This window comes from Haliotis cracherodii, unplaced genomic scaffold (genome assembly GCF_022045235.1).
Source record: "Haliotis cracherodii isolate W230 unplaced genomic scaffold, xgHalCrac1.p SCAF_21, whole genome shotgun sequence".
NCBI lineage: Eukaryota > Metazoa > Mollusca > Gastropoda > Lepetellida > Haliotidae > Haliotis > Haliotis cracherodii.
Window position 1 is genome coordinate 10237036 of NW_027266277.1, and position 26326 is coordinate 10263361.

At 43.5% G+C, this 26326-nt stretch overlaps 2 protein-coding genes across 2 annotated transcripts in view; one reads left to right on the top strand and one right to left on the bottom strand.

Annotated features, from left to right (window-relative positions):
* Positions 1 to 427: 427 nt before the first annotated feature.
* Positions 428 to 1823, bottom strand: LOC139470903 (uncharacterized). Its single transcript, XM_071253231.1, has one exon. The coding sequence runs from the start codon at positions 1742 to 1744 to the stop codon at positions 671 to 673; it is 1074 nt and encodes a 357-aa protein (XP_071109332.1). The 5' UTR covers positions 1745 to 1823; the 3' UTR covers positions 428 to 670.
* A 3531-nt stretch (positions 1824 to 5354) lies between these two features.
* Positions 5355 to 26326, top strand: part of LOC139470939 (coiled-coil domain-containing protein 150-like) — a 34031-nt gene continuing 13059 nt past the window's right edge. The window contains exons 1-14 of the mRNA XM_071253262.1: positions 5355 to 5420; positions 8815 to 9408; positions 10208 to 10393; positions 11034 to 11163; positions 11686 to 11822; positions 15441 to 15548; positions 16582 to 16691; positions 17069 to 17246; positions 17888 to 18049; positions 18774 to 18965; positions 19593 to 19784; positions 21047 to 21216; positions 21674 to 21800; positions 24707 to 24901. Coding sequence (XP_071109363.1) covers positions 8890 to 9408; positions 10208 to 10393; positions 11034 to 11163; positions 11686 to 11822; positions 15441 to 15548; positions 16582 to 16691; positions 17069 to 17246; positions 17888 to 18049; positions 18774 to 18965; positions 19593 to 19784; positions 21047 to 21216; positions 21674 to 21800; positions 24707 to 24901 — 2406 coding nt within the window. The 5' untranslated portion in view covers positions 5355 to 5420; positions 8815 to 8889. The remainder of the gene's footprint in view (positions 5421 to 8814; positions 9409 to 10207; positions 10394 to 11033; positions 11164 to 11685; positions 11823 to 15440; positions 15549 to 16581; positions 16692 to 17068; positions 17247 to 17887; positions 18050 to 18773; positions 18966 to 19592; positions 19785 to 21046; positions 21217 to 21673; positions 21801 to 24706; positions 24902 to 26326) is intronic.

A 26326-nucleotide genomic window follows, 5' to 3' on the forward strand; every position in this document is an offset into this window, starting at 1 on the left:
GAGCCAAAGTGATGCAACTCTGCACAGCAAATCGTGGCACCTTAGACGACTACGCCACCCGTGCCCCCGCAAATATGGAAAATACGGTACGATAATTATCTACTAATTACCGTTAATTACATCTTAAAAATACTGTGGACTACTGAATGCCAGTGTGTCAAGTCAAAAGTTCACAAAATTCACAGTTATGTTTTAACTCGCACCACTGTAGCCACGCATGAATTTACACCAGCCTAATATAAACTCGCACTAATGCAGAGGTCACACTTTGGACTGTATGGAGTGAATGATGCCGCTGTCCAGTCACCACTGGACTGTGTACAGATGGCCAACATTATGCCAGTGCTACAAAGCAAATAATCTAGAAATCTTGCTAAAAATCTTTGCTTTATTTTATCAAAATATGAATCTGTATAATGACAAGAATATGACCACTTGAAATTAATGAAGTGTTTTTCAATCACTTGAAACACTAAACCACTCAGTCTTAGATGTAAAAACAATGTTATATCTGATAAAATCTTAAAACTTTCTTCCTGAGCTTTAATATGGTGAAGTATATAAATTATACTTGTATAAACAATTAGCATGCCCTATCATCCTGTTAGCATGGTTAGTAATACTGCTGTTATCAAAGCATCAGTAAAACACTGTTCCATCACAATTTTATTTAATGCAAAGATGTCCTGTACTGTTCAGGGATACAATCCAACAGACCCTTTTCTTCTAAAACCTTCCGGCTGAAGAGTTTGTTGTAGTATTTATGGCCAGTGTCACACAGGCAGGTCACAATGGTGTGCCCTGGACCCATCAGTTCAGCTGCCTTCACAGCCCCAACAACATTCAACCCTGTCGAGGCCCCAACAAAGAACCCTTCCTCGTGAAGTAACCTGAATGTCATAGCAACAGCATCAGTGTCCAGTATTGCAAAAGCATCATCAATTGGGGCACCTTCGAGGTTTTTCGTTACACGACCTTGACCTATACCTTCTGTAATGGAACTTCCCTCTGTCCTCTCCAGCTTGCCATGCTTGATCCAGTTGTAAAGAACGCTGCCTTGAGGATCTGCAAGATAGGACTGTATCTTGTGGTTCTTATCTTTCAGAAAGGTGGACACTCCTGCCAGTGTCCCTCCCGTCCCCGTCCCGAAAACAACTGCGTCCACCCGGCCTTTTGTCTCCTGCCAGATCTCAGGGCCTGTAGTTTCTATGTGGGCCCTTTTATTGGCTGTGTTATCAAACTGATTCGTCCAGACAGCGTTTTCTACACCTTCAGCAAACCTCCTAGCCTGGTGGTTATAATTGTCTGGGTCGGTCCAGGCAACGACAGGCACGCTTCGAACTTCGGCACCTAAAGTTCTCAGTGTTTCAATTTTCTCTTGCGACTGGTTATTTGGCATGTAGATGACACACTTATATCCAAGAGCTAGGCACATGTGGGCCAGACCGATCCCAGTGTTTCCAGCCGTTCCTTCAACCACTGTACCCCCTGGTCGCAACAACCCCTTTTCTTCGGCATCCTTGATCAGGAAAAAGGCAGCTCTGTCTTTCACTGAACCACCTCCGTTACAAAATTCTGCCTTTGCGAGAATCTCACAGCCTGTCTCGTCGCTTAGTTTATTCAGACGGACTAATGGCGTTCGCCCCATCATGCCTGCCAATCCATTCCGTATTGAATCAGATGATACATGTCTGCTGCATGCGTTCTTGGCCAAACATCTCTTCAGAACACCTTGCCAAGCCATGTTTGTTTATGTACAGCTGTAAACATATGCTATTTCCGTGAGCACAAGTATCATTTGAAGAGGGAGTCCTGTGATTTAGTGTCCTACTTGGATCTGTCGGAACGTATTGTTAAAAGTGCCTCGTCACCGTGTCGACTGCTGATATACAGGAGATTAGGTTACATCCAGAAATCATAGCAGATAGTGGAGTATTTTCGTGAATCTGGGTCATTCATTCTGGGAGCATTATTTCTTGAATATCAACCAAAGGTTTCACGACCTTCCACTGTCAGGTTTTGGGGCGGCCGTTTTCTGACTCCTTAATTGACATGAGTAAGATACAACGTAACAACTAAATGTGTGTGAAATCTTCATGATGACAATTAATAGGCTACTTTATCAGCTGTACCGGGGAAAGGGTCATACACGACAATATGGACAAACACCTTGAAGGTTCGCCCTAAATATGACATACTCGGACCTTGTGAGATCATTTTTGTTTAATCTAGTTTGGATATATAAATATATAAGTTACATATGGAAGGTGAGAAGCACTAGATTTGCTAATATGGGACAACAGGTGTCTTAATCTTCGGAATTCGCTGTGCATAGTTGCCTCCTTTAGACGTGTCAGATACTTACGATCTTGGGTTTGAATCTCGGTTCTCCCAGAATCTGTATCGATGTTTGTCAGCACCATTCCATACCTCCATACATCGCCGAACCCATGTATGCAAAGACAATTCCTTAATTCAGTTACCCATTTGATTCTCAGGGCACTCAGAAGGCTTATGGCTCGATAGTTATCTGAAAACGTTGCGTCATCTTTCTTATGTACTGGGATGATAATTCCTAATGACCAATTTTCAGGAAAAACACCAGTTTCATACATACTCTTGAATATAATCTCAAAGTAAGGAGAAAAAACAAACATATGATGAGTGTTTTGGGTATTCGCTTATGATATGGTCAACTCCAACTGGTTTATTGTTCTTTAAGGCACGAATACTGTCTGTGATTTCTGATCTTGTTATAGGGCAGTCAAGAATGTCTGCTGTCAGTTCATGAGATTCACATAAGTACGGACTTTTATCGTCACTGTCAAGAGGATCAGTATTTGTGTACAATGTTGAGAAATATTCGGCCCACTCTCCCGTGGAGATAGGATTGTGATGATGTTGACGCCTGGACACACGTTTGACAACGTCCCCAAAACGTTTGGAGTCACCAGTTAAGTTTATCAGTCCTACTCTATTACACTGTCGATACTGGTCCCCCTTTGTCCTACACAAGGCCCTGTACTCATTGCGTACCTTGTTGTACTTGGCTAGATGTTCAGTGCTCTGAGTAACCCGAGAAGTGTTCAGTGCATGACAGCGTTCGTGGTTTTTAGTAAGACATTCGTTGTCATACCATGGGGAGTCACTATGCCTTTTACGTCTATTTGAACACACAAGCGGCAGACAGAATCACATCTGTCAGTAAAGTCACTGCAGTAGGTGCACCTGAGAGTGAACTAAATCTGCACGTTCTAGCATATCAGTGATACATGGTGATGATATATTCATCATGAATGTCTCACGAAGTCTATCAGTCCATATATACTTATAATGTAACTGACTATCCTCAGGTTCGAACGCATCTCCCTTATGACGAATGCTCACACGGACTGGTAAATGATCACTTTCTGAGCGGGACAATATGTCAAAGTCTGCAATATGTTGAAATATATATGTTGATGCTGACGCATAGTCTATGACGCTGCATCCCAAATGTCATATGAAAGTGAAGTCTCCGGAGTCTGCCCCAACCCTTCCATTGATAATATGGATGTCCAGAAGTGAGCACATTTCTGGTCGCTAGATATTCGTGGCATATCGAAGGTTGGTATAATGTTCATCCCCTTCCACATAGAGAATGATATCATCTCCGACGTAGTCTTGTTCTGTGCCAGTTCTGCTGTTCAAATCCCCGAACAATAAAATTGAGACATCTGGATACTTTTCCAACACACTAAGTAATAAGAACAAAGGTAAGTCAACACCATTGCGACTGTCTTTGTCATCATACCATGACGAGCCTTCTGGCTGAATGTAACTAAAAACACATAAGACATTTAAGTCACAACTTAATATGTCCTTGTCAAACAACACGGTAACTGCATTATCCCCAACCTTAACATCAAGAATGTACTTCGCTAATTGTGCTTTAACTAAAACTACTATTCCCCCAGAATATCGACCATACTGAGATAACGTATTTGCTGGTAGAGAAAGGATCTTATAGTCAGGAAAATGAGTGCTAATGAAACCGATTTCTGACGTCCATGGTTAATATATCGAGATGACCTCATGGTTGTATATGAAGGTACAAAAGTCACTATCCTTGAGTTTATGTTGCGGGAGAGAAATCTACAGGTGTTGGGTAAAGCATTTGCCACACCCCTATCTCCTTAACCCATGAGCAGAGTTGGACTTGGGTCTAGGGCGTAGTACACGGTCTTGGTCCCGATCCCTAGGGGTCTCCGTAGGCGGTGGTGATTGTCTGTTTTCTGTCGTCTTCGCAGTTGGTGACACATCTTCCACCATCAGTTTGTCACCTTTGAAGTAACCTCGCTTGTTATCAGAACGTAGGACCCGTAATGTTTCCCGCTGACGTAAGGATGGATCGTTTGGTTTTTTTAGCAAGTTCAGATCTATTTTTTAATAGTGACATCTTCTCGTCTAAATCTTTAACCTTAGCGATGAGAGGTCTTGATTTTTACCTGAACAGGTTTACCAATTCTATGGGCACGTGCAGTGTCAGATACTGTCAACAGTTGTGATGGCGAAGTCGAGTTGAGTGCATCTACAACTTTCTTTTTACAAATATTGCTAAGTATTGCTTGTTATGACATTTCATTGTTTATAATAAATTTTGTAATTACATTTCTCTGTTTTGATGTCTTTTTAGCCTAATCCCGCCTCAACGACCATAGGATTTAGACGTTATGTAACATACAAACGATGGAAAATTTAGTCTGAATGTAAAGGAATTTTCAAAAATGAATTTGTTTTAATCCCTCCAAATTATGTTGCTCGAGCATGAACCTATTCGAAGAAAGAGTGTGTGAGTTTGATTTTACGCCAGCCGGTTCTAAAGGAACTTGCTTGTTTTACGTTATATGTATATCATCTGTGTGTATGATTAACATAAGTTACAGAAGTGTTTGTTACAGTAATAAATCGATTAAATATTTATCATTCAAAATTCTGAATCAATAGTAGAGAGAAATATTAAGGGTTTGTTTTTGTCATTCGTGTCGAGTGGCGTTTTCGTCATGTCATTGGACTTTTCGTCTGATAGCGTTTTTTCACGGGGTCGTTTCAGCTATAACCCTTTTACATTGTGTTATATACTATAAGTTTAAAAAAATTAAATCCATTTGGGGATTTCGCTTTTAGAGTTAGCCGATAGGAAAGTACTTTATAACTTCTTATGTATCTCCTGATACAGAAGAGCGTTTTGACATACGGAATAGCTCGGGCCGTTCCGGCTCCCACTCAATTTATGTTGAACGTTGTGTCAGATGTGAAACTCCGATTGGTGTGAGGAGTTGACCAATGAAATCATTAGTTTACAATCATGGCGACAAGTAGAGGCAGGTTTGAGTTGTTTCCAAGCAGGATATGATATGAAGGAATAAACCTACTTAGATGTGAGTACACAAAGTGATTAATGTTGTCTCATTCATAGATAATGGCCTGTTGTAGGTATCCATAGTTTTAAACTAATGACTTTGCACCATACGTGCTTATCAGAAAGGCAAAAAGTGTTGCCGCGTCAAAACATTCACATGTACAGCAACAGTTCAACACTCCAAGCTGTCAGAAATATTATCCGTAAATTATCACGCATGGCGGCGTTTCAAGAATGCCTGCTCGTAGATCACTTAGACGACTTCACGCCGAGCGTAAATCTCTATCACAATCGCATTTAGTTAACAAAACAGACATTTAGCAGGTTCTTATACACACCGACCACATACTTATATTGGGTAGACTACCGTTGGAATTTGGATGACCATTGGAGTAGCTTCGACTACATGTCAGTAGGAACACTATGCAATATTTTGGATGAAAGTTCAGTTTGTGAAAACAAGTAAGACAAGTAGGCACAAGCAAGGTATGAGGTGTGAATTAAGTGTCATTTTGGCCGTAAAGTTGTGTGTGTTTTTGTGGGTCTGTCAGACTTTCTGTCATGGAATAGGCCTTCAGGGTTGTTGTCAGATTATAAATCAAAGTTTATGATTATCTGAATACTTTTAACAGTTTGTTTGGATGTTTAGTAATAATAAAATGTGCAAATTATTTTTCCGAAAATTTAAACAGCAAAAAGTTACCAAATTGTTTTACTCCTCTTTGCTCAAATTTTAACCATTTTTGATAGGCTGATCTCTATACTTAGACAATGAAACAAATTGCACATGTTATAAACTCAGATCAAAATAACCTCAAGGGATTTGTCTTCTCTTGCAAAATATAATTAATCTTTACAGGAAATATGAGCGTCACTCGTATCCCTGTAATGAAATGATGTAGTGTACTGTACTGTTACATTAATCAAATTTGAAAAAATATTTAGTAACAGAACATTTGTTTCTTGTCCAGAAGTTGATAAATGAATATTATTGTTTTTGTATGCGTTCATTCTATGCATTTGTGTGTACTGGACACCCATTTCTGAGTCGTCTAAAACACTGCACACATGACAATGTCAACTCACCTCAGCATGCTAACAGATGACTGACTTCACAGGGTTCAGTATCACTTGTATTTGAGTGCCAATGGCAGGGTTAATAACATGAGTAAAATGCCGACGCTGAGCATGCTGAGGGGACACTTAGAATTCAAACATCAAATTTAGTTAAGAATACATTGTGCCAATGTTTGTTATGTTAATTATATAAAATATGTAATAAAGTAAATTTTGCACTAACATGGAACGTATGGAAAATGAACATATGTTCTTCAATGCACAGTATTATTCATAAAATCACTCTCGAGATTCTGTAACTGGTTTTATCAATCTCACCAAAAAAAGGGCAAACTTTCAAAGTGTCATTTATTAATATCCTGCTAGTAAATATGGAGCCCAGAAGCTGGATCCCAGCTTATCGGCCAAGGAAATGGTTAGGGTTGATTGACTTGTACTTCCAAGTTACCTAATAGCATGTGTAAACTGCAGGGATAGAAACTAGCACTTGCCCGTTGACCCAAGCCAGTACCGCCAATGTTAAGGGTATCCTAAGGGCCTGTAGTCTTTTGAACATTTTGGAATGTTTCTGTATGTTATCAGTATTCAGTCAAGTAGACTTTCCAGGTGAATTTCTATCCCTGATTCTGACCAGTGTGTGACAGTAACCATGGTAACACAATATCGATTGCAACACATTTTTAATTGATCAGAAGTATTCTTCTTGTTGGTCGATTTAAATTCTAAAAGGGTACATCTAAACATATGTATGCATGTTATAACCATGAGTGCCCTATGCCACACTTGAACATAAAGGCATTTCGATCCGTGCTTCACTAACAACACATGTGCAATTCACAGAAAGTGCCCCTATCTAAAGGATCTAGTGTTTCAATAAAACTGTCAGCAGGTCAGTAAGGTGTGGTGAGCTGACATTCCAGAGTTCCTCCCCCACTGCCCAGCTTGTCACAAGGCAGTTTCATATACCTGTAAACATGGTAAATAAACAAATCTGGTTCCTAGCAGTATATGAGGAACTAAGTTTCAGCATTAGAAATTGGCACTAGTCCTGTAGTCCTTGCCAAACTGCCCAATAGTTAAGGTATCATGAGGACGAGTAGAAATTTGCGCTTTTGAAGGGTTTTACTATTTGTCATCATTATAAGGACTAGTGAACTAAAACTGTTAGTTTCTGTCACTGAGTTTACATCATAAACATATTGTATTGCGTTGAAAGATCTACAATCTGGTCAAAATTGACCTTTTCTAATGGAATGTGACAGGCACAGGGGCACACAGGACAGGGATATACAGTGGAACAGCTGAGGCATGGGGTGTTAAGCAGTTTGATTACTTGATTTTCACATACTTTCTGCAATTTTCATATGAATACTGTAAACAGTGAATTTTTGGCGACCGTTTTATTATTGCGAGTTTTGCGAACGAGACTCAATCGCAAAAATTAAAAACGCAAAAATAAGTATAAATAATACATACATACTTTATTCATTGCAACACGTCATCAAATGTTGAAATCATCAACCAGAACTACAAGTTACTCAATAAGTTAAAAACACAAATGAATGCAGAATGGTCACACGATACATCACAAATGACAGTGTAAACAGACCAGTTAGTGTCACGGTTACCTCACAGTAATTCTGCCTTCTTCCAACCTCGCTTGATTGCGTCAGTATCCTTTGCAATTTTGTCCACACATGACATGACACTGAGTTGAGTCAATTATCGTATTTGATAATTGGTCGCAATCTCTTCTGGTCAACTTTCCGGCCAACTCAGAAAAACTAGCTTCGGAGAGAAGCTGTCTATTGTTTGGTACGCGAGGGGTCATCTCAACACGACAACTCGCAAAAATATCTCATCGCAGTATTGTCTTTGGTGTGGTATTCGCAATATTTTAACGGCGCAGAAATAAAGCTGTTTACAGTAAATAGTTTACCATCTGAACAGACCTGTCCAGGGGCCATAGGATCGAGATAGTTGACTTACGCAGGTTAGTTTTGGTTTCTACTGCTGATTTGATAGGATGTGATACTTTTGTGAGTGTAGAGGTTGATTACACTGGAAGTCCCTTTCCAATATGAATTTGAAAAGTAATGTTTAAAAAAATCCAAGATAGATTATTTTCCTTGTAGCTTGTGTGTTTTGAATGCATGTAAACATAATTATGGAAACAGACTGTGTTTGATAACATTTTTTATCAATATTTCAAATTATACTTATAATCTATTCAAGTTTTTGTATTTTTGTTCTTTGTTTGAGGTGATGTGAGACACTACTTACATTTCATTAGAATAAAAGGCGACTGTTGCAGTCTAGCAATGGATCAGTTTCAGGTAGAGATGACAGCGAGGACATCAAGCAATTATTACACTGTGATGATGGTGAAGTGAGGAAAGAGAGTAGCAGGCATGTCGAAGCCTGTCATCCCCCCATTCGCCCCGGCATCCCCCTCGGGACAGACTATCGAGGTCCTGGAGCACCGACTCCAAGCTGCAGAATGTGACACACGTGACCTCATCCACCGTCTCAACGAGATGGGCTTCAGCCGGGAAGTGTCCGCTGATGCTCGTAACGAGGATGAAGGGCCCATGGAGCCATTCAAAGCTAGGTTAGCCGATGCTGAACTTTTACATACAAATTATGAAGCGCTGGTGTCCAGGGTGTGCCGGACAGAGAGTGCAATACAGACGCTAAAGCTGTCCCTGCTCAACATCCAAGGTGATAAGGACTTGAAGAAGAAGATATACGCCCAGGTGGAAGAAAAGTGGTCAGCAGCCAAACAGACGTATGAAAGTCAGTTGTCGTATCTCAAACGGGAGGTTCGTGGGCTGCAGGATGAACTGACCTCGGAGTGTGAGACGAGGACGAGACTCAAGGATGAGGTGAAGAAGCTGCAGAAGTCTCTGGATGAGGCAACCACTGCCAGGGTATGTACTCTTTTCTCGACATGTTACATTTTGACATGGTTAATACCATTCTCTATAATTCTTTCAATCTGTACTTTACTAAGAACGTGTTATCCCAAATATTACATTTGTTACACTATGATTATTACTTTTGGCACCTTGAAGGTGACGGAAAATTGATACATATATCATCAATACCTTACATTGACTACGTTGGAGTTTGACTATGATATGTCAACATAATGTTTTTATATTTGAAATGGCTAGACCATGGGGAGTCTCCATACTGGGGCTGTAACGATTCACCGATACCTACGATATCATTGATACACATGTACACACAATACTTGAATCATCAGTTTGTGAGATCGCAATACTCTATAAATAGGACAGGAACTAATAGAGCTACATCCCGTAATGGCCGAAGTAGCACAGCGCCACCTGTAAGCATGGCAGAACACAAGGATGTGTACCCGAGGAGGCACCGTCTAACTGTTACATTTGATAACCAGCCCTTCATTTAAACCTGTTTTATTCTTGTGGATTTCTTTGTAAACATTTTTCAGGTAACAATGAATAAATGTATGGAGAAAGAGAAAATTTCAGTGATTTCAACTTTTCATAGTATTTGATGTGTATAGTTACACCAGTAGTATCACAAGTCCGTATTGTGATACGAATCATGTCACAAGATACCAGACGATACACAGCTCTACTCCAAATTTAGTATACCTTGCTTACGATCCAATGCATATCACGATTCTTGCATGTGCTCTTTTCTGTGTTCCCATGGTGACAGTCATGCTGGTTTTGTTGACAGGCAGAAGCTTCTGTGACGGCTGAGGAGATTGCAACATCAAAACAGAAACTGATCCGGCGTGTTGCGGAGATGAAAGAAGAACTCAGCATGGAGTCTAGTCTCAGGTCAAGTCTGGAGGACTCCCACAACACTCTCCTAGGGAGGATCCGGGAGATGGAAACAGTCGTAGAATCTGAGAGGACAGAGGTAAGGGAGTGTGGTGTGGTGTGTTCTTAATGGCAGCCTAGTCTCATGGCGAGTCTGGAGGACTCCCACAACACTCTCCTTGGGAGGATCCGGGAGATGGAAACAGTCGTAGAATCTGAGAGGACAGGGGTAAGGGAATGTGGTGTGGTGTGGTGTGTTCTTAACGGCAGCCTAGTCTCAGGTCAAGTCTGGAGGACTCCCACAACACTCTCCTAGGGAGGATCCGGGAGATGGAAACAGTCGTAGAATCTGAGAGGACAGAGGTAAGGGAGTGTGGTGTGGTGTGGTGTGGTGTGGTGTGGTGTGCAGTCCCTTCAGTTGTTAGATGGGTTTCTGGAAAATATGCGGGGCACAGGTGGCCTTGTCATCTAGGCGCTGCTATTTGCTGTGCAGAGTTGCATCACTTGGGCACGCCAGAAACCTATGATTGTGGGTTCGAATCCCGGTTAGCCCAGATTATGTTTCTAGGTTTGTCTGCACCATAACCTGGCACGTGGGTTTCACCAAAGACCTGCATCACTTTGGGCTTTCCTCCCACATTAAGCTGACGCGCCGTGATATAACTGTAATAATGTTAGAAGCCACGTTAAACCCAACTCACTCACTCACTCACTGTAAAATATGCACAATGCATTTACAGGTTTATAACTTGACCACCACATGCAAGAGTCTGAAGACGGAGGTTATGAGATTGTCAGATGAGCTTGGCAAGGAGCAGAAGATGCGAGGGCAGCTTGATGAGAGATGTAGCGAACTCACCCACCTGAGAGGTATGCTCAACATAAATGTCCATCTTATGTCCCTTGGGACAGTTTACAGTAATGCTTCACTTGTAGCATGGACATTGCTTATTATATCAATCACTGGTTTGTCTGACAAGACTTATCTACTGGACGCTGTGATATGGCTGTATATTGCTCAGTAAGTGTGACTTTTCTCAAATATTTGTTAGTGTGCATGTAGAAGTTTGGGAGAATCCATGTTGTCTGGGCAGTGATCGTCTGTTTCCATGGTTGCGGCCATACAGGTGTTATCTAGGCACTGACCAACTCAAATGTCCACCTTGATGTCCCTTGGGGACTGCTTCACTTGCAGCATGGGACGTCACTCTTATCAATCACTGGTTTGTGTGACATGGCTTATTTACTGGAGGCTGTGATTTGGCTGGAATATTGCTGACTGCAGTGATAAGCAACACTCACCCACTCAGATTATTAAAACTTTAAGAGCACATTCTGAACAGTTAGAGGACTAGAAATATCTGGTAGTGTTGTCGATGTTTGGGTCCACAGAGAAGCTGCAGTACCAATACGACATAGCAGAGGCTGAGAGGCAGGTGGCTGCTACAGAGTTGAGCCGCTTCCAGAGCCAGTACCAGGAACTCATCTCCCAGGTGGAGAAGACACAGACACTCATCGACCAGAATAAGGTGAAAACAACTTTCAGAAAAACTGAGTGGAGAATATTTGCTTCAGGCATTCCCAATCTCATTAAAATCAGATCAAACCCTAGTAGATTGATTCTTCATTGGGATTCCAGGGCAGAGTAGGTCCCCAGTACCCCATGATTGACTCTTCATTGAGATTTCATGGCAGAAAAGGTCCCCAGTAGCCCATGATTGATTCAGCATTGGGATTCTAGGGCAGAGTAGGTCCCCAAGACCCCATGATTGATTCTTCTTTGGGATTCCAGGACAGAAAAGGTCCCCAGTAGCCCATGATTGATTTTTCATTGGGATTCCAGGACAGAAAAGGTCTCTTCATTGGGATTCCAGGGCAGAGTAGGTCCCCAGTACCCCATGATTGACTCTTTTTTGGGATTCCAGAGCAGAGTAGGTCACCAGTAGCCTGTGATTGAGTCTTCATTGGTATTCCAGGACAGAGTAGGTCCCCAGTAGCCCATGATTGAGTCTTCATTGGGATACCAGGACATAGTAGGTCCCCAGTAGCCTATGATTGAGTCTTCATTGGGATTCCAGGGCAGAGTACATCCCCAGTACCCCATGATTGACTCTTCATTGGGATTCCAGGGCAGAGTAGGTCCCCAGGACCCCATGATTGAGTCTTCATTGGGATTCCAGGACAGAGTACATCCCCAGTACCCCATGATTGACTCTTCATTGCGATTCAAGGGCAGACTAGGTCACCAGTACCCTATGATTGACTCTTCTTTGGGAATTCAGGACAGAGTAGGTCACCAAGACCCCATGATTGATTCTTCATTGGGATTCCAGGGCAGAGTAGTTCCCCAGTAGCCCATGATTGATTCTTCATTGGGATTCCAGGACAGAGTACTTCCCCAGTAGCCTGTGATTGATTCTTCATTGGGATTCCAGACAGAGTAGGTCACCAAGACCCCATGATTGATTCTTCTTTGGGATTCCAGGACAGAAAAGGTCCCCAGTAGCCCATGATTAATTTTTCATTGGGATTCCAGGACAGAAAAGGTCCCCAGTAGCCCATGATTGATTCTTCATTGGGATTCCAGGGCAGAGTAGGTCCCTAGTGACCCCATGATTGATTCTTCATTGGGATTCCAGAGAAGAGTAGGTCCCCAGGACCCCATGATTGATTCTTTATTGGGATTCCAGGGCAGAATAGGTCCCCAGTAGCCCATGATTGATTCTTCATTGGGATTCCAGGGCAGAGTATGTCCCCAGTACCCCATGATTGACTCTTCATTGGGATTCCAGGGCAGAGTAGGTCCCCAGTACCCCATGATTGACTCTTCTTTGGGATTCCAGAGCAGAGTAGGTCACCAGTAGCCTGTGATTGAGTCTTCATTGGGATTCCAGGGCAGAGTACATCCCCAGTACCCCATGATTGACTCTTCATTGGGATTCCAGGGCAGAGTAGGTCCCCAGGACCCCATGATTGAGTCTTCATTGGGATTCCAGGACAGAGTACATCCCCAGTACCCCATGATTGACTCTTCATTGGGATTCCAGGGCAGACTAGGTCACCAGTACCCTATGATTGACTCTTCTTTGGGAATTCAGGACAGAGTAGGTCACCAAGACCCCATGATTGATTCTTCATTGGGAGTCCAGGGCAGAGTAGTTCCCCAGTAGCCCATGATTGATTCTTCATTGGGATTCCAGGACAGAGTATGTCCCCAGTAGCCTGTGATTGATTCTTCATTGGGATTCCAGACAGAGTAGGTCACCAAGACCCCATGATTGATTCTTCATTGGGATTCCAGGACTAAGTAGGTCCACAGTAGCCTGTGATTAATTCTTCATTGGGATTCCAGGACAGAGTATGTCCCCAGTAGCCTGTGATTGATTCTTCATTGGGATTCCAGAGCAGAGTAGGTCACCAAGACCCCATGATTGATTCTTCATTGGGATTCCAAGACAGAGTAGGTCACCAAGACCCCATGATTGATTCTTCATTGGGATTCCAAGACAGAGTAGGTCACCAAGACCCCATGATTGATTCTTCATTGGGATTCCAGAGCAGAGTAGTTCCCCAGTAGCCCATGATTGATTCTTCATTGGGATTCCAGGACAGAGTATGTCCCCAGTAGCCTGTGATTGATTCTTCATTGGGATTCCAGACAGAGTAGGTCACCAAAACCCCATGATTGATTCTTCATTAGGATTCCAGGAATAAGTAGGTCCCCAGTAGCCTGTGATTAATTCTTCATTGGGATTCCAGGACAGAGTATGTCCCCAGTAGCCCATGATTGATTCTTCATTGGGATTCCAGAGCAGAGTAGGTCACCAAGACCCCATGATTGATTCTTCATTGGGATTCCAGGATTAAGTAGGTCCCCAGTAGCCTGTGATTGATTCTTCATTGGGATTCCAGAGCAGAGTAGGTCACCAAGACCCCATGATGGATTCTTCATTGGGATTCCAGGGCAGAGTAGGTCCCCAGGACCCCATGATTGATTCTTCATTGGGATTCCAGGACAAAGTAGGTCCCCAGTAGCCTGTGATTAATTCTTCATTGGGATTCCAGGACAGAGTATGTCCCCAGTAGCCTGTGATTGATTCTTCATTGGGATTCCAGAGCAGAGTAGGTCACCAAGACCCCATGATTGATTCTTCATTGGGATTCCAAGACAGAGTAGGTCCCCAGGACCCCAGGATTGATTCTTCATTGGGATTCCAGGACAAAGTAGGTCCCCAGTAGCCTGTGATTAATTCTTCATTGGGATTCTAGGACAGAGTAGGTCCCTAGTGACCCATGATGGATTCTTCATTGGGATTCCAGGACAGAATAGGTCCCCAGGACCCAATGATTGATTTTTCATTGGGATTCCAGGACTAAGTAGGTCCACAGTAGCCTGTGATTAATTCTTCATTGGGATTCCAGGACAGAGTATGTCCCCAGTAGCCTGTGATTGATTCTTCATTGGGATTCCAGGACAGAGTAGGTCCCCAGGACCCCATGATTGATTCTTCATTGGGATTCTAGGACAGAGTAGGTCCCCAGGACCCCATGATTGATTCTTCATTGGGATTCCAGGATGTCCCCAGTAGGAGGTCCCCAGTAGCCTGTGATTGATTCTTCATTGGGATTCCAGGACAGAGTAGGTCCCCAGTAGCCCATGATGGATTCTTCATTGGGATTCCAGGGTAGAGTATGTCCCCAAGACCCCTTGATTGATTCATTGGGATTCCAGGACAGTAGTTCCCCAGTAGCCTGTGATTGATTCTTCATTGGGATCCAGGGCAGAATAGGTCCCCAGGACCCCATGATTGATTTTTTATTGGGATTCCAGGGCAGGGTAGGTCCCCAGTAGCCTGTGATTGATTCTTCATTGGGATTCCAGGGCAGACTAGGTCCCCAGTACCCCATGATTGACTCTTCATGGGGATTCCAGAGCAGAGTAGGTCCACAGAACTGCATGTTTGATGTGAGAGTCACTAATATAAGGACTGGTTGGTAACAGTGTGTGACCGGACTGACAGTGTCATGTCCTTGAAGCCCTTGCCATGTTATATGACAGGTCTGTGAACCAGACAAGCAATGATAAGAGCAATGCCAAGTCCGGGCAGCCTGGATGACATGTTCTCAGTGTTTGCTGTGTGTTGTAGATGAGATGCCAGGAACTGGAGTGTGACAACCAGAGACTGGGCAGCCAGCTGGACACCACGTCCAGTGAACTGGAGCGTCTCAGGACGATACACAAGAGGGAAGTGCAGGTAAAACCCACCGATTGCTGGACTTCAATACAGAACAAATGTCAGAAGGATCATGGCCAGGGGGTAGCCTTGTGGTTGAGGAAGTGGCGTTACTTGTTACGCTGAAAACCCGGGTTGGGATCCCCAAACATGTATGATGTGTGAACTGCGTAATACCTGACTAACTCACACACTTTGACCTTTTGTGTATCAAGTATATCTGAGCCGAGTTCTTCCTGCATTTTACATGCAAACTTATGTTGGTTTCAAACAAAGTGCTGAAAACAGTCTTGAAATATTCCAAGTATCTGAGACCCCTTACATGGTTTCTGCCTGGTGTTTTGATCCCCGGACACGTCATACCCAATGATATTAATTCGCGTGAAGATCCGGGGTGAAATAGGTCTTCAGCAACCCATGCCTGCCATAAAAGGTGACTATGCTTGTCATGAGAATCGACTTACGGGATTAGGTGGTCAGGCTCGCTGACTTGGTTGATGTATGTCATCATATTCCAATTGCGTGGATCGATGTCAATCACTGGATGGTCTGGTCTAGACTTCATTATTTACAGACCGCCATCATATAGCTGAAATGTTGCTAAGTACTTTGTTAACCAACAAACAATAAACAAAAAAAGATATTATTAGATGGTACTTGTTACCCTGGCGTTTGGCATTAAGGGGATGAAACAAGGACTTGTCAGCTCGGAGTCAGTATGCTGTGTCTGAGGAGGGTATCCATGTTAAACTGTGGCATGGTATCTCAGTGTGCTAGCACTCTAATACCAGCATAAGCCTGGCCTAGTACAAGGCGCCACACATAAGCACACGCACATGCATGCACGTCACTAAATAAGAGCAGCTCCAACAACCAAGAAGGGGCCAGTTGATGTGATACTGTATACTCCCCAAGGAGCTGATAATTCAACTTTTGAAGCAATTGAGCAGGCTGATCATTATGTACTTTTGGCAAGACATTCTGTGGTGTCAGGTCTTTATTTTTTATTGGAATATTATTTTTGAACATGGTAATAATGACGATGTTGTTACAGGTGGAAAAGACCCACGTTGAAGAGCGTCTGGCCCTGGAGGAGGAGGCCGTGAAACTCCGCAGTCGCACCCGGGACACTCATGCTGAAAATGAAGACATGAAGAAAAAAATGTAAGAGCATGGTTTTTTGTTGATATTGAGTTCCAGTAAATGTGAGGGTATGGATAAACCAAACTTGAAAGTTGAAAGTATCCTTCCACTGCCCCCCCCCCCCCCACTGCCTTCAGATATGCGCCGAAAGAATTGGAAGTCTTGCCACATCCAAACAAGACAGCATTATGTTGGCATTGTCTTCCAGATGGTCAACCGAAACGTCTAATATTTGGCCCAGTCATCTAAGGCATAGCAATTTGCCGTGCAGAGTGACCTCCATCACTTCAGGCTTTCCTCCCGAATCAAGTTGACACCCCATGATGTCACTGAAATACTGCTGGAAGCGGGGTTAGACCTAACTCACTCACTCACTGTTTTATTGCTGTGTTGATCAGAGAGTTGCTGGAGAAGGAAATGAGTTCCACAAAGGGCGAGATGATGAAGAAGGACGTAGAGTTCTCGCAGGCGGCAGAGTGTCTGGAGAGGGAGCTGAACTCCCTGAGGACCCAGCTGCACAGCATGCAGGACGAGAAGCAGAACATCCTCCGGGACAAGGAGAACCTGCTGGAGGAGGTCAGTACACACGACACAGCCATGACTTTACACCGCCGCCACAAGCTAATGTGTCACATTTCACTTGTTTGTAAACGGACAGCCTCCGTGGTCTTGTGGTAAAGTGTCCACCCTGTCTGGCTCTCGGTATTAAGGGGTTAAAAATAGGACTGGTTGGCTCGGAGTCAGTAAACTGTGTCTGAGTGGGGTATTCATGTTAAGTGAGGGAGTAGGTATGGTTTTACGCCGCTTATAGCAATATACCATCAAGATCACGGCGGGGGACACCAGAAATGGGCTTCACACATAGCACCCATATCGGGAATTGAACCCGGCGTGATGAGTGAATGATTTAACTTCTAGGCTACCCGACTGCCCTGTATTCATGTTAAACTGTATCTCAGTGGGCTAGCACTATAAAATCGGACTATAAAACAGTTCAGACTAGTACAAACACACGCACAAGCACACGTGTCACTGTATAAGTGCAATAATCTTGGACGCAACGTTAAACCTCATTCCACCTCACCCTGTTTGTAGACACATTCTGGAATGGCCTCAGTATTTCAAGTGTGTGGACAGTTTATCCAGACAGTTGAAGCTGGACCCACCCACCAAGCCTGTTGCTGGCTCCAGGGTAATGTCTGTTGACTGTGTTGTAGGTGAACCAGACTGTGGACACGTTGATGGAGGAGAGGGTGGTGCTACAGACGGACCTGGAGGAGACCAAAGTGGAGCTGGACACACTGTATGGGACTCAGAGACAGCTGGAGAGAGAGAAGGCAGACCTCCTGGAGCGACTGGCTGGATACGAGCAGCAACAGGTGAGTCGGACAGATAGGTGGAGAGAGAGAAGGCAGACCTCCTGGAGAGACTGGCTGGATACGAGCAGCAACAGGTGAGTCGGACAGATAGGTGGAGAGAGAGAGAGAAGGCAGACCTCCTGGAGAGACTGGCTGGATATGAGCAGCAACAGGTGAGTTGGACAGATAGGTGGAGAGAGAGAGAGAAGGCAGACTTCCTGGAGAGGCTGGCTGGATACGAGCAGCAACAGGTGAGTCGGACAGATAGGTGGAGAGAGAGAAAGAAGGCAGACTTCCTGGAGAGGCTGGCTGGATACAAGTGAATCCTGGCCTGATATGGTTGGAATATTGGTAAAACCAGCATCAAACTTTACTCACTCACTTTTGGTTAAAAGCGTCAGGATGTCCTCTGTTCTAAAACATTGCAAACAGAAACCTATTACCTCCAGGTTTACTCTGCCCTGCTGGAGGGAAGTTTCTGCTCCTGTGACCACACGTAGAAGTAGGCTCAATAGAAGATGAGGCTCAATTGTCAGTTTGCTTCTAAACATGGCTGAAGTCAGTTTATTCTGCACAGTGCTTGGGTTGTCCGCCGGGCTGTGTGGAGCTCTGTTGTTTGGTTTCAGAATTGAATCATGCAGGAACGAAAGGTGTGACATACACTTGTGAATGATTTAAAATCACCTATAAACGTTGGCGTCCCGGTCGTTTAAGACCTGTCAACAGTGACATTCTTTTCTGGTAGATGAGCCACAAGAAAGTCCACTCAACGCTGAAGGAAATGATGGAGCAGAAGAACAAGCTGGCATATGAGAATGGACGTCTGCAGTCCCAGATCCACCAGCTCAAAGACGACCTTGACCTTGCCACGAGGGGTCAGCTGGATGCAGGCCATATCAAGAAGTTGAATCAAGCTCTCCAGGAGAAATACAGCAGTGTAGGTTGAAACACTTAAAATGATCAGTCAACAATCATAACTCCTGGGATTGAAGCTTCCGTGGTCTAGTTGATAGCACGTCTGCCCCGAGAGTGTTATATGTTCAATGCATTACTGTACAATTTACCTTTAAAAGCCACTTCCTATTTATTAGTCATCCAATCAGTGAAGACCCGTGATGATCCGGAGTATAGAATAGGTCTTCAGCAACCCATGCTTGCCGTGAAATGCGACTATGCTTGTCGTAAGAGGCTACTAACGGGATCGGGTTGTCAGGCTTGCTGTCTTGGTTGGGGCATGTCATTGTATCCGAATTACTTGCATCGATGCTCATGATGTCCATCACTGGATTGTCAGGTCCAAACTTGATAAGCAGATTAGTTATAGACTGCCATCATATCACTGGAATATTGTTGAGTGCGGCGTTAAACAACAAACAAAACAAAAAGATATAATAATCAGTGAAACATAAGTCACCTCTACTAAGTCATCACATGAGTTACAGACACATTAACGTAAATTGTAATTTATTTTGGTTCCCATTAGAGAATATTTGACGACATTCGCTTCAGACTTGGAGCCGAATATTGGTCTCTGTGTGTTGAGATAAGTGTGTGTGTGTTCCAGGCCCAGAAGGAGGTGAGTGAGCTGAAGGTGGCTATCCAGTGTCTGGAGAACCAGCACCGCCTGTCCCAGGAGCTGATCCAGCACAAGGACCAACAGCTTCAGACCGTCACCTACACCCGGGAACAGCTGGAGAAGGACGTGTCCAAACTCGGGGCCCACGTACAGGCCATGGACGACCGCAATAAACACAAGGTGGGCTTGCTGGCAACTGCAGTTGTTGTTTTACTATCAACAGGAGTTTAAACATGCACACTCGTCTGAGACGCAGCAATTTGCTGTGCAGAGTTGTGTCCCTTGGGCATGCCAGAAAGCTTGCATTGTGGATTGGACTCCTGTTCTCAGGTTTGTCAGAACCATACCTGTGCTTGTGGGTTTTACATCAGTGGTATACGTCTGAGACCTGCATCACTTTGAGCGTTCCTTCCACATTAAGCTGACATGTTGTAATATAAGTGGAATACTGTTCAAAGTGGCGTTTAACCTCACTCATAGATGATTGGCCATAATGTCACCACCACTGTCTTCTCTCTTACAACTGACTTAGCACAAACTTTCTCTATCACATGAGTGTAATCAGATTGGATGGCTGTCTGTAGCATCATGTAATTTAAAATGGGTTCAAGATGAAAGTATGGAAGCAAATGGGTCTAGGGTAATTTTGGTTATTCATCATAATGCAGATTTAATACCCAGGATAATCAAGGCAACAAAAGTTGGAAATGGGAGCCTAGAAGTCCTTGTCATAACCCTCATATTAAATTAAGAAATATACAGCTGTTGCTGAAATATGATGCTCTGACGAAATACCAGAAGGGCCAACTTAGATTCAGACACTTTCAAGTGTGTAGTTTATCACAAGCCAGGTTTAGTAAGTTTCATCTTGGGATAACTCTTAAATGCCTCTCAAAGAAGTTGGGATAACTTGTCAGTGATGATAGCCAGTATGTTAAAGAATAGGTCTCCAGCCCCTTATGCTTGTATGAGCTGGCTGACATCCTAGTGGTAGTGAGGATGTGGTGGTAACCTGGCTGTAACCCCTCACCTCATCTTGTTCAAGTTTCATAAACTGGCTTGATTTTTTAAAACATTACCAGGGTGTAACCAATGTTATTCTCATATTTTTGGGGGGTTGAGTCCTGTCTGGGATTTGATCCCACACTGCTAGAGTGGAGCACCTCATCGCAAGCACACAAAGTCAGCAATCCAACCCTCTCAGCCACCCAGATTTCTATGGCATTGTGTGTTCATAGCTTTCGGCCATAGGAGCAGTGCCAATTTACACTTGTCAGAGAGGTACACAAAGTACGTGATCTAGACTACCAGTTGTTAGACTTTCATTTTTTGTGGAAGTTTCGGTGGCTGAGTGGGTTAGATTGCTGACTTTGTGTGCATCCCAAATTTAACATTTATTACATTTGACCACTTTCTAAATGGCTTTGTGTGTTCATTACCAGGGTGTCAGCTATCACAAGAATCTTGAATCCGCCAAGACTGTCAATCGTGAGATCACCAGCACCCTTGAGGCGGTGATGGCGTCACACTCTCAGCTACAGACACTGGTGGAGAGCCTACAGGTTGAGCTGGGGAAAAGAGACACGCAGATCACGCAGCTCCGCAGTCAGAAGTACGTACCCCTTCATGACAATAAAGAGCCTGAGTTGGCCGGGGAAATCCTGTGTCTATGTGTGTAGGACAATCAGCATACAGAGTATGTGTGACTCAGATGGTTGGGAGGTGACCATGGTGATGCAAGGTGTGTTTGGGTGAATTGTTTTTTAGAAGTTGGAAACCTTTGTTTTGGCATGTTTCCACTTAGGACCGAAAGAAGAATGAGAAATGCATAGTGTGAGATAGGATCAGTATATAAATAGATTTCTGGTGTAAAATTTTCAAAATGTGTTCCACACACTGATGTTTATATATAATTAAAGTTAGACGTTGAGCATCCATGTTAAAAACTTTGCTTGTGTGTAGGCTTTGTCTCAACAATAACAGGACAGCAGTAAAATGTTTACTCAACTATATATTGGTTGTGTTGGTTGGTCAAGTTTGTATGGACATTGTTGTTGCTATGGTGACAGGAACAAGGACCAGGAAGAGATGAGGCTGGAGATGAAGAACTTCGAAAGCAAGATGTCTTCCCTGCGAGAAGAGCTGAGGAAAGAGAGGGACAAATCCTTGAAGAAGAACTCCAAGGAACTGGGAGAGGTATGACACAGGCATTGCAAACCAGTCATTAATCCAACTTTACTGTGATAAAGTCTAGAGGAGGCAGCGTCTCCCCCAAGAGCAGTTCTATCCTTGGCTGTGTTATGCCTCTAGATGTTGATGTTAAAGATGGTGCTTGTTTCGGCATTCAGGGGATAACACAAGGACTGGTCGGCTCGGAGTCAGAAGAGTGTGTCTGAGTGGGGTATTCATGTTACACTGCTGTGTGGTATCTCAGTGGGATAAAACAAGGACTGGTCGGCTCGGAGTCAGAATAGTGTGTCAGAGTGGGGTATTCATGTTACACTGCTGTGTGCTATCTCAGTGGGATAGCACAAGGACTGGTCGGCTCGGAGTCAGAATAGTGTGTCTGAGGGGGGTATTCATGTTACACTGCTGTGTGGTATCTCAGTGGGATAAAACAAGGACTGGTCGGCTCGGAGTCAGAATAGTGTGTCTGAGTAGGGTATTCATGTTACACTGCTGTGTGGTATCTCAGTGGGATAAAACAAGGACTGGTCGGCTCGGAGTCAGAATAGTGTGTCTGAGTGGGGTATTCATGTTACACTGCTGTGTGCTATCTCAGTGGGATAAAACAAGGACTGGTCGGCTCGGAGTCAGAAGAGTGTGTCTGAGTGGGGTATTCATGTTACACTGCTGTGTGCTATCTCAGTGGGATAAAACAAGGACTGGTCGGCTCGGAGTCAGAAGAGTGTGTCTGAGTGGGGTATTCATGTTACACTGCTGTGTGGTATCTCAGTGGGATAAAACAAGGACTGGTCGGCTCGGAGTCAGAATAGTGTGTCTGAGTGGGGTATTCATGTTACACTGCTGTGTGGTATCTCAGTGGGATAAAACAAGGACTGGTCGGCTCGGAGTCAGAAGAGTGTGTCTGAGTGGGGTATTCATGTTACACTGCTGTGTGGTATCTCAGTGGGATAAAACAAGGACTGGTCGGCTCGGAGTCCGTGCACTGTGTCTGAGTGGGGTATTCATGTTACACTGCTGTGTGCTATCTCAGTGGGATAAAACAAGGACTGGTCGGCTCGGAGTCAGAATAGTGTGTCTGAGTAGGGTATTCATGTTACACTGCTGTGTGCTATCTCAGTGGGATAGCACAAGGACTGGTCGGCTCGGAGTCCGTGCACTGTGTCTGTATGGGGTATTCATGTAAAACTGCGGCATGGTATCTCGGTGGGCTAGCACTATAAAACTGGCATAAGCAGCGTGTATACACATTGTTAGTAAGTGCAATGTTAACCACATTTCACCTCACTTCCTCCGAAGAATGCTGGTTCATGGGAGAGAGCCCCCCATACTACTAGTAGATTTGCACATTCTCCAAACCAAACCACATGAAGTGTCATAAAATCTCCTCCACCTTTTGTAATGATCATATTTCTTCATGAGAGATGCATGTGACTCTGCAGCGATCTGGAAGGATAGGATGGCCAGATGGTTTTAGTCATGGTGACTTGTTTGGCAGACTTATGTCCCCTAGCTTGCCAGAATTCACTGATCATCCCTTTTGGCTACCTCCCACATTCAGCTAACACAGTGTGATATAACTGAAAAACTTTTCAATCCTGACCTGTAAATTGACCTATAAGTCCTCAAATCCTAATATCAACTGTCAATGTCGGACACCGATGCTTAACCAAGTACTCTTTTCATCATGCACAGTTCGTCTCAGTGTGTCTTGTGACCTGTGAAGATCCCGGGTAGAATAGGTCTTCAGCAACCCATGCTTGCCGTAAAAGGCGACTATGCTTGACGTAAGAAGCGACTAACGGCATCGGGTGGTCAGGCTTGCTGACTTGGTTGATGCATGTCATCGATCCCAATTGGGTGGATTGATGCTCATTATGTCAATCACTGAATTGTCTGGTCCAGACTCGATTATTTACAGACTGCCATCATATAGGAATATTGCTGAGTGCGGTGTTAAAGAACAAACAACAAAAACAGCCCTGTGCCTTGCTCCTCTTCCTGGTTAGGTAGTTTGTTTGTCTCTGTATCTGTAGAATACTTCACATAATCCACTTCTGGTTGAGTTGTGCAGGTGGGTGGGGAGTGCTGTGCAGCATGTAACTTCAGTCAGTATTTAGAGCATATTGTATGTCAGTTTTCATATCATACCCCTAGTCAACCCGAGACCCCTATAGCAGTGCAAGGCTGAAGGCCAGTGGACAGATTTTGGGGTTGAGGGTTGATATGGGGTATCACATAAAAACTTGCAAGTGAATGCAAAACATTTTCACCTTGTTTGGAAGTCATTGTCTTGGGAAAGCTGGCTGAACAGATGAGCCGACAACGCACTAAGTGATGTAACTCCAATTTCTTACCACCCGGACTGATATCGATCGCCCTTTAAAAATGCATTGACTAACCATATCAGCCCGCCATGGGTGTAATACGGGTCTGGTTATCACACCCCCTATAGTATGACCCTCTCCATGTTGGCTCTATCATACATGCAGACTGCCTCATATCATTGATAGGTACATGATAAATAGCCTTATCACACACAAATTGTTGACTATTCATTTTGGCTTTTTTGTCAAAAGCATGACAACAATTTTCTGTCAACTTGAGGAATTAAAGCAGTCTTTTACCCCCCACCCCATGTAGCTGTTTAAGAATCTACTTTGATGTATCAGAAGTTTAAATATTGTCTTCTCTTTTTCTGTGGAGATGATCCTGTATTTTCATCACAATTTCCTACGGCAGTGGTTGTAGCATTCGCCTTTCATGCTGAAGGCCGTGGTTTGATTCCCCACATGGGTTAAATGCGTGGAGCCCATTCTGGTGTCCCATGCCGTGATATTGCTGGAATATTTCTAAAAGCAGCATAACTAGCACCATATTCACTCACTCACTCACTCACTCAACATTTCTTGCTTCAGATTAAGAAGCAGAATGAAAGCTTATCATCTCGCAACATGGAGTTGGTGAGGACGAATACAGAACTGCGACATCGGGTGAATGAGTCGGACCGTACACACACGGAACTTTCCCAGAAACTTGTGGATCAAAGACGCAAGACTGAGTACCTCAACAAGGCCAAGAAACAGCTGGAGGAAAACCTGGCGAAGATGAAGGTAGGTCAAGGTCACCTGTCAAGGTGACACTTTCTATTTGGGTGAATTTTCATAACAGGTAGAATTATTACAGATCTTATCAATAAATGGTTGGTTGGAATGGGTTGGTGTTGTGTGCAGTGTATGAGTTAGTTTTCCAAAGTCACTGGCCAGGATGGCTCGTAAAATAAATGTTTCCAGCCCAGATCACGCTTTACTATCACTGTCTGCGAAAGGTATGGGATTGCCACAAGAACACACATTTTATCTTCGTCAGATATGACATTAGCCTTAGCATTATATGTACCACTAGTTCCTTTCCTGCACAACATTATAAACGTTCCGTGAAGATCCAGTGTAGAATAGGTCTTCAGCAACCCATGCTTGCTGTGAAAGGATACTTTGCTTGTCGAAAGAGGCGACTAACGGGATCGGTTGGTCAGACTCGCTGACTTGGTTAATGCATGTCATCGATCCAAATTGTGTGGATCAATGCTCATGTTGTCAATCACTGGATTGTCTGGTCCAGACTCGATTACTTACAGACTGCCGTCATATAGCTGGAATATTGCTGAGTACGGGTGTTATAGAAGGAACCTTGTTCTAAGCTTCCTGAGATAACCATGTGAATACAAAATGTCAAAGGCATTAGCCCACTTTTTGCATTAATGAATTGTTGCAATAAACAAGAGACGCTTGGGACTATTAACTATAGTCAATCTACCTTCAAAAACATATTTCTGGTCCAAATCATAATCCACTAGCATTTTACAAGCAGGCAGACAGCTATTTAAAAAAGTTGAATGAAATCAATGATGTTTGCAAGGATATTGACATGTGTTATTGTTGCAATTGTGAAACCTGCGTTAATCTCTAAAGTTTGTCATTGTTTCCTTTGCGACTGAATATTCTTCTCTTTATCACATGTTTCACTTTGCCTTGAATGTGTGGAAATATATTTTCCTAAAATATTTAACAGTATACGTGATTATATAAAGTTTGTTTGGTCTTTCTACAGAGAAGTTGCCCTAATGATACAAAGTAAACCTAGTGAGCGGCCTCTTGTTCTCATGCACTTGACGTATCTGTCTCTCCGACCTGGGGCTGTGGCTCTCTTGTACTCTCGCTCGCCTTGTTTAATGACATTACGGGGCAGTGGTTAAGGTACTGGCTCACCACACAGCTGGCCACGGTTTTAATCCCCATACAATGTGTGAAGCCAGTTCTTGGTGATGCAAGCTGGATGTGGCTGGTGAAGTAATAAACGCAGCATAATACCTTACTCACTCACTCACCTTATTACAGCTATTGCCAACATTAAGATTGAGGAAAGTTTGAATTTAAGAATATAAATGTATATCCTCGTGATACAGTGAGTTCCTCTTTTAATGTGATATTGCATGTTAAATAATATATTGTTGAGTTTGAATATTGTGGTTAATCAGC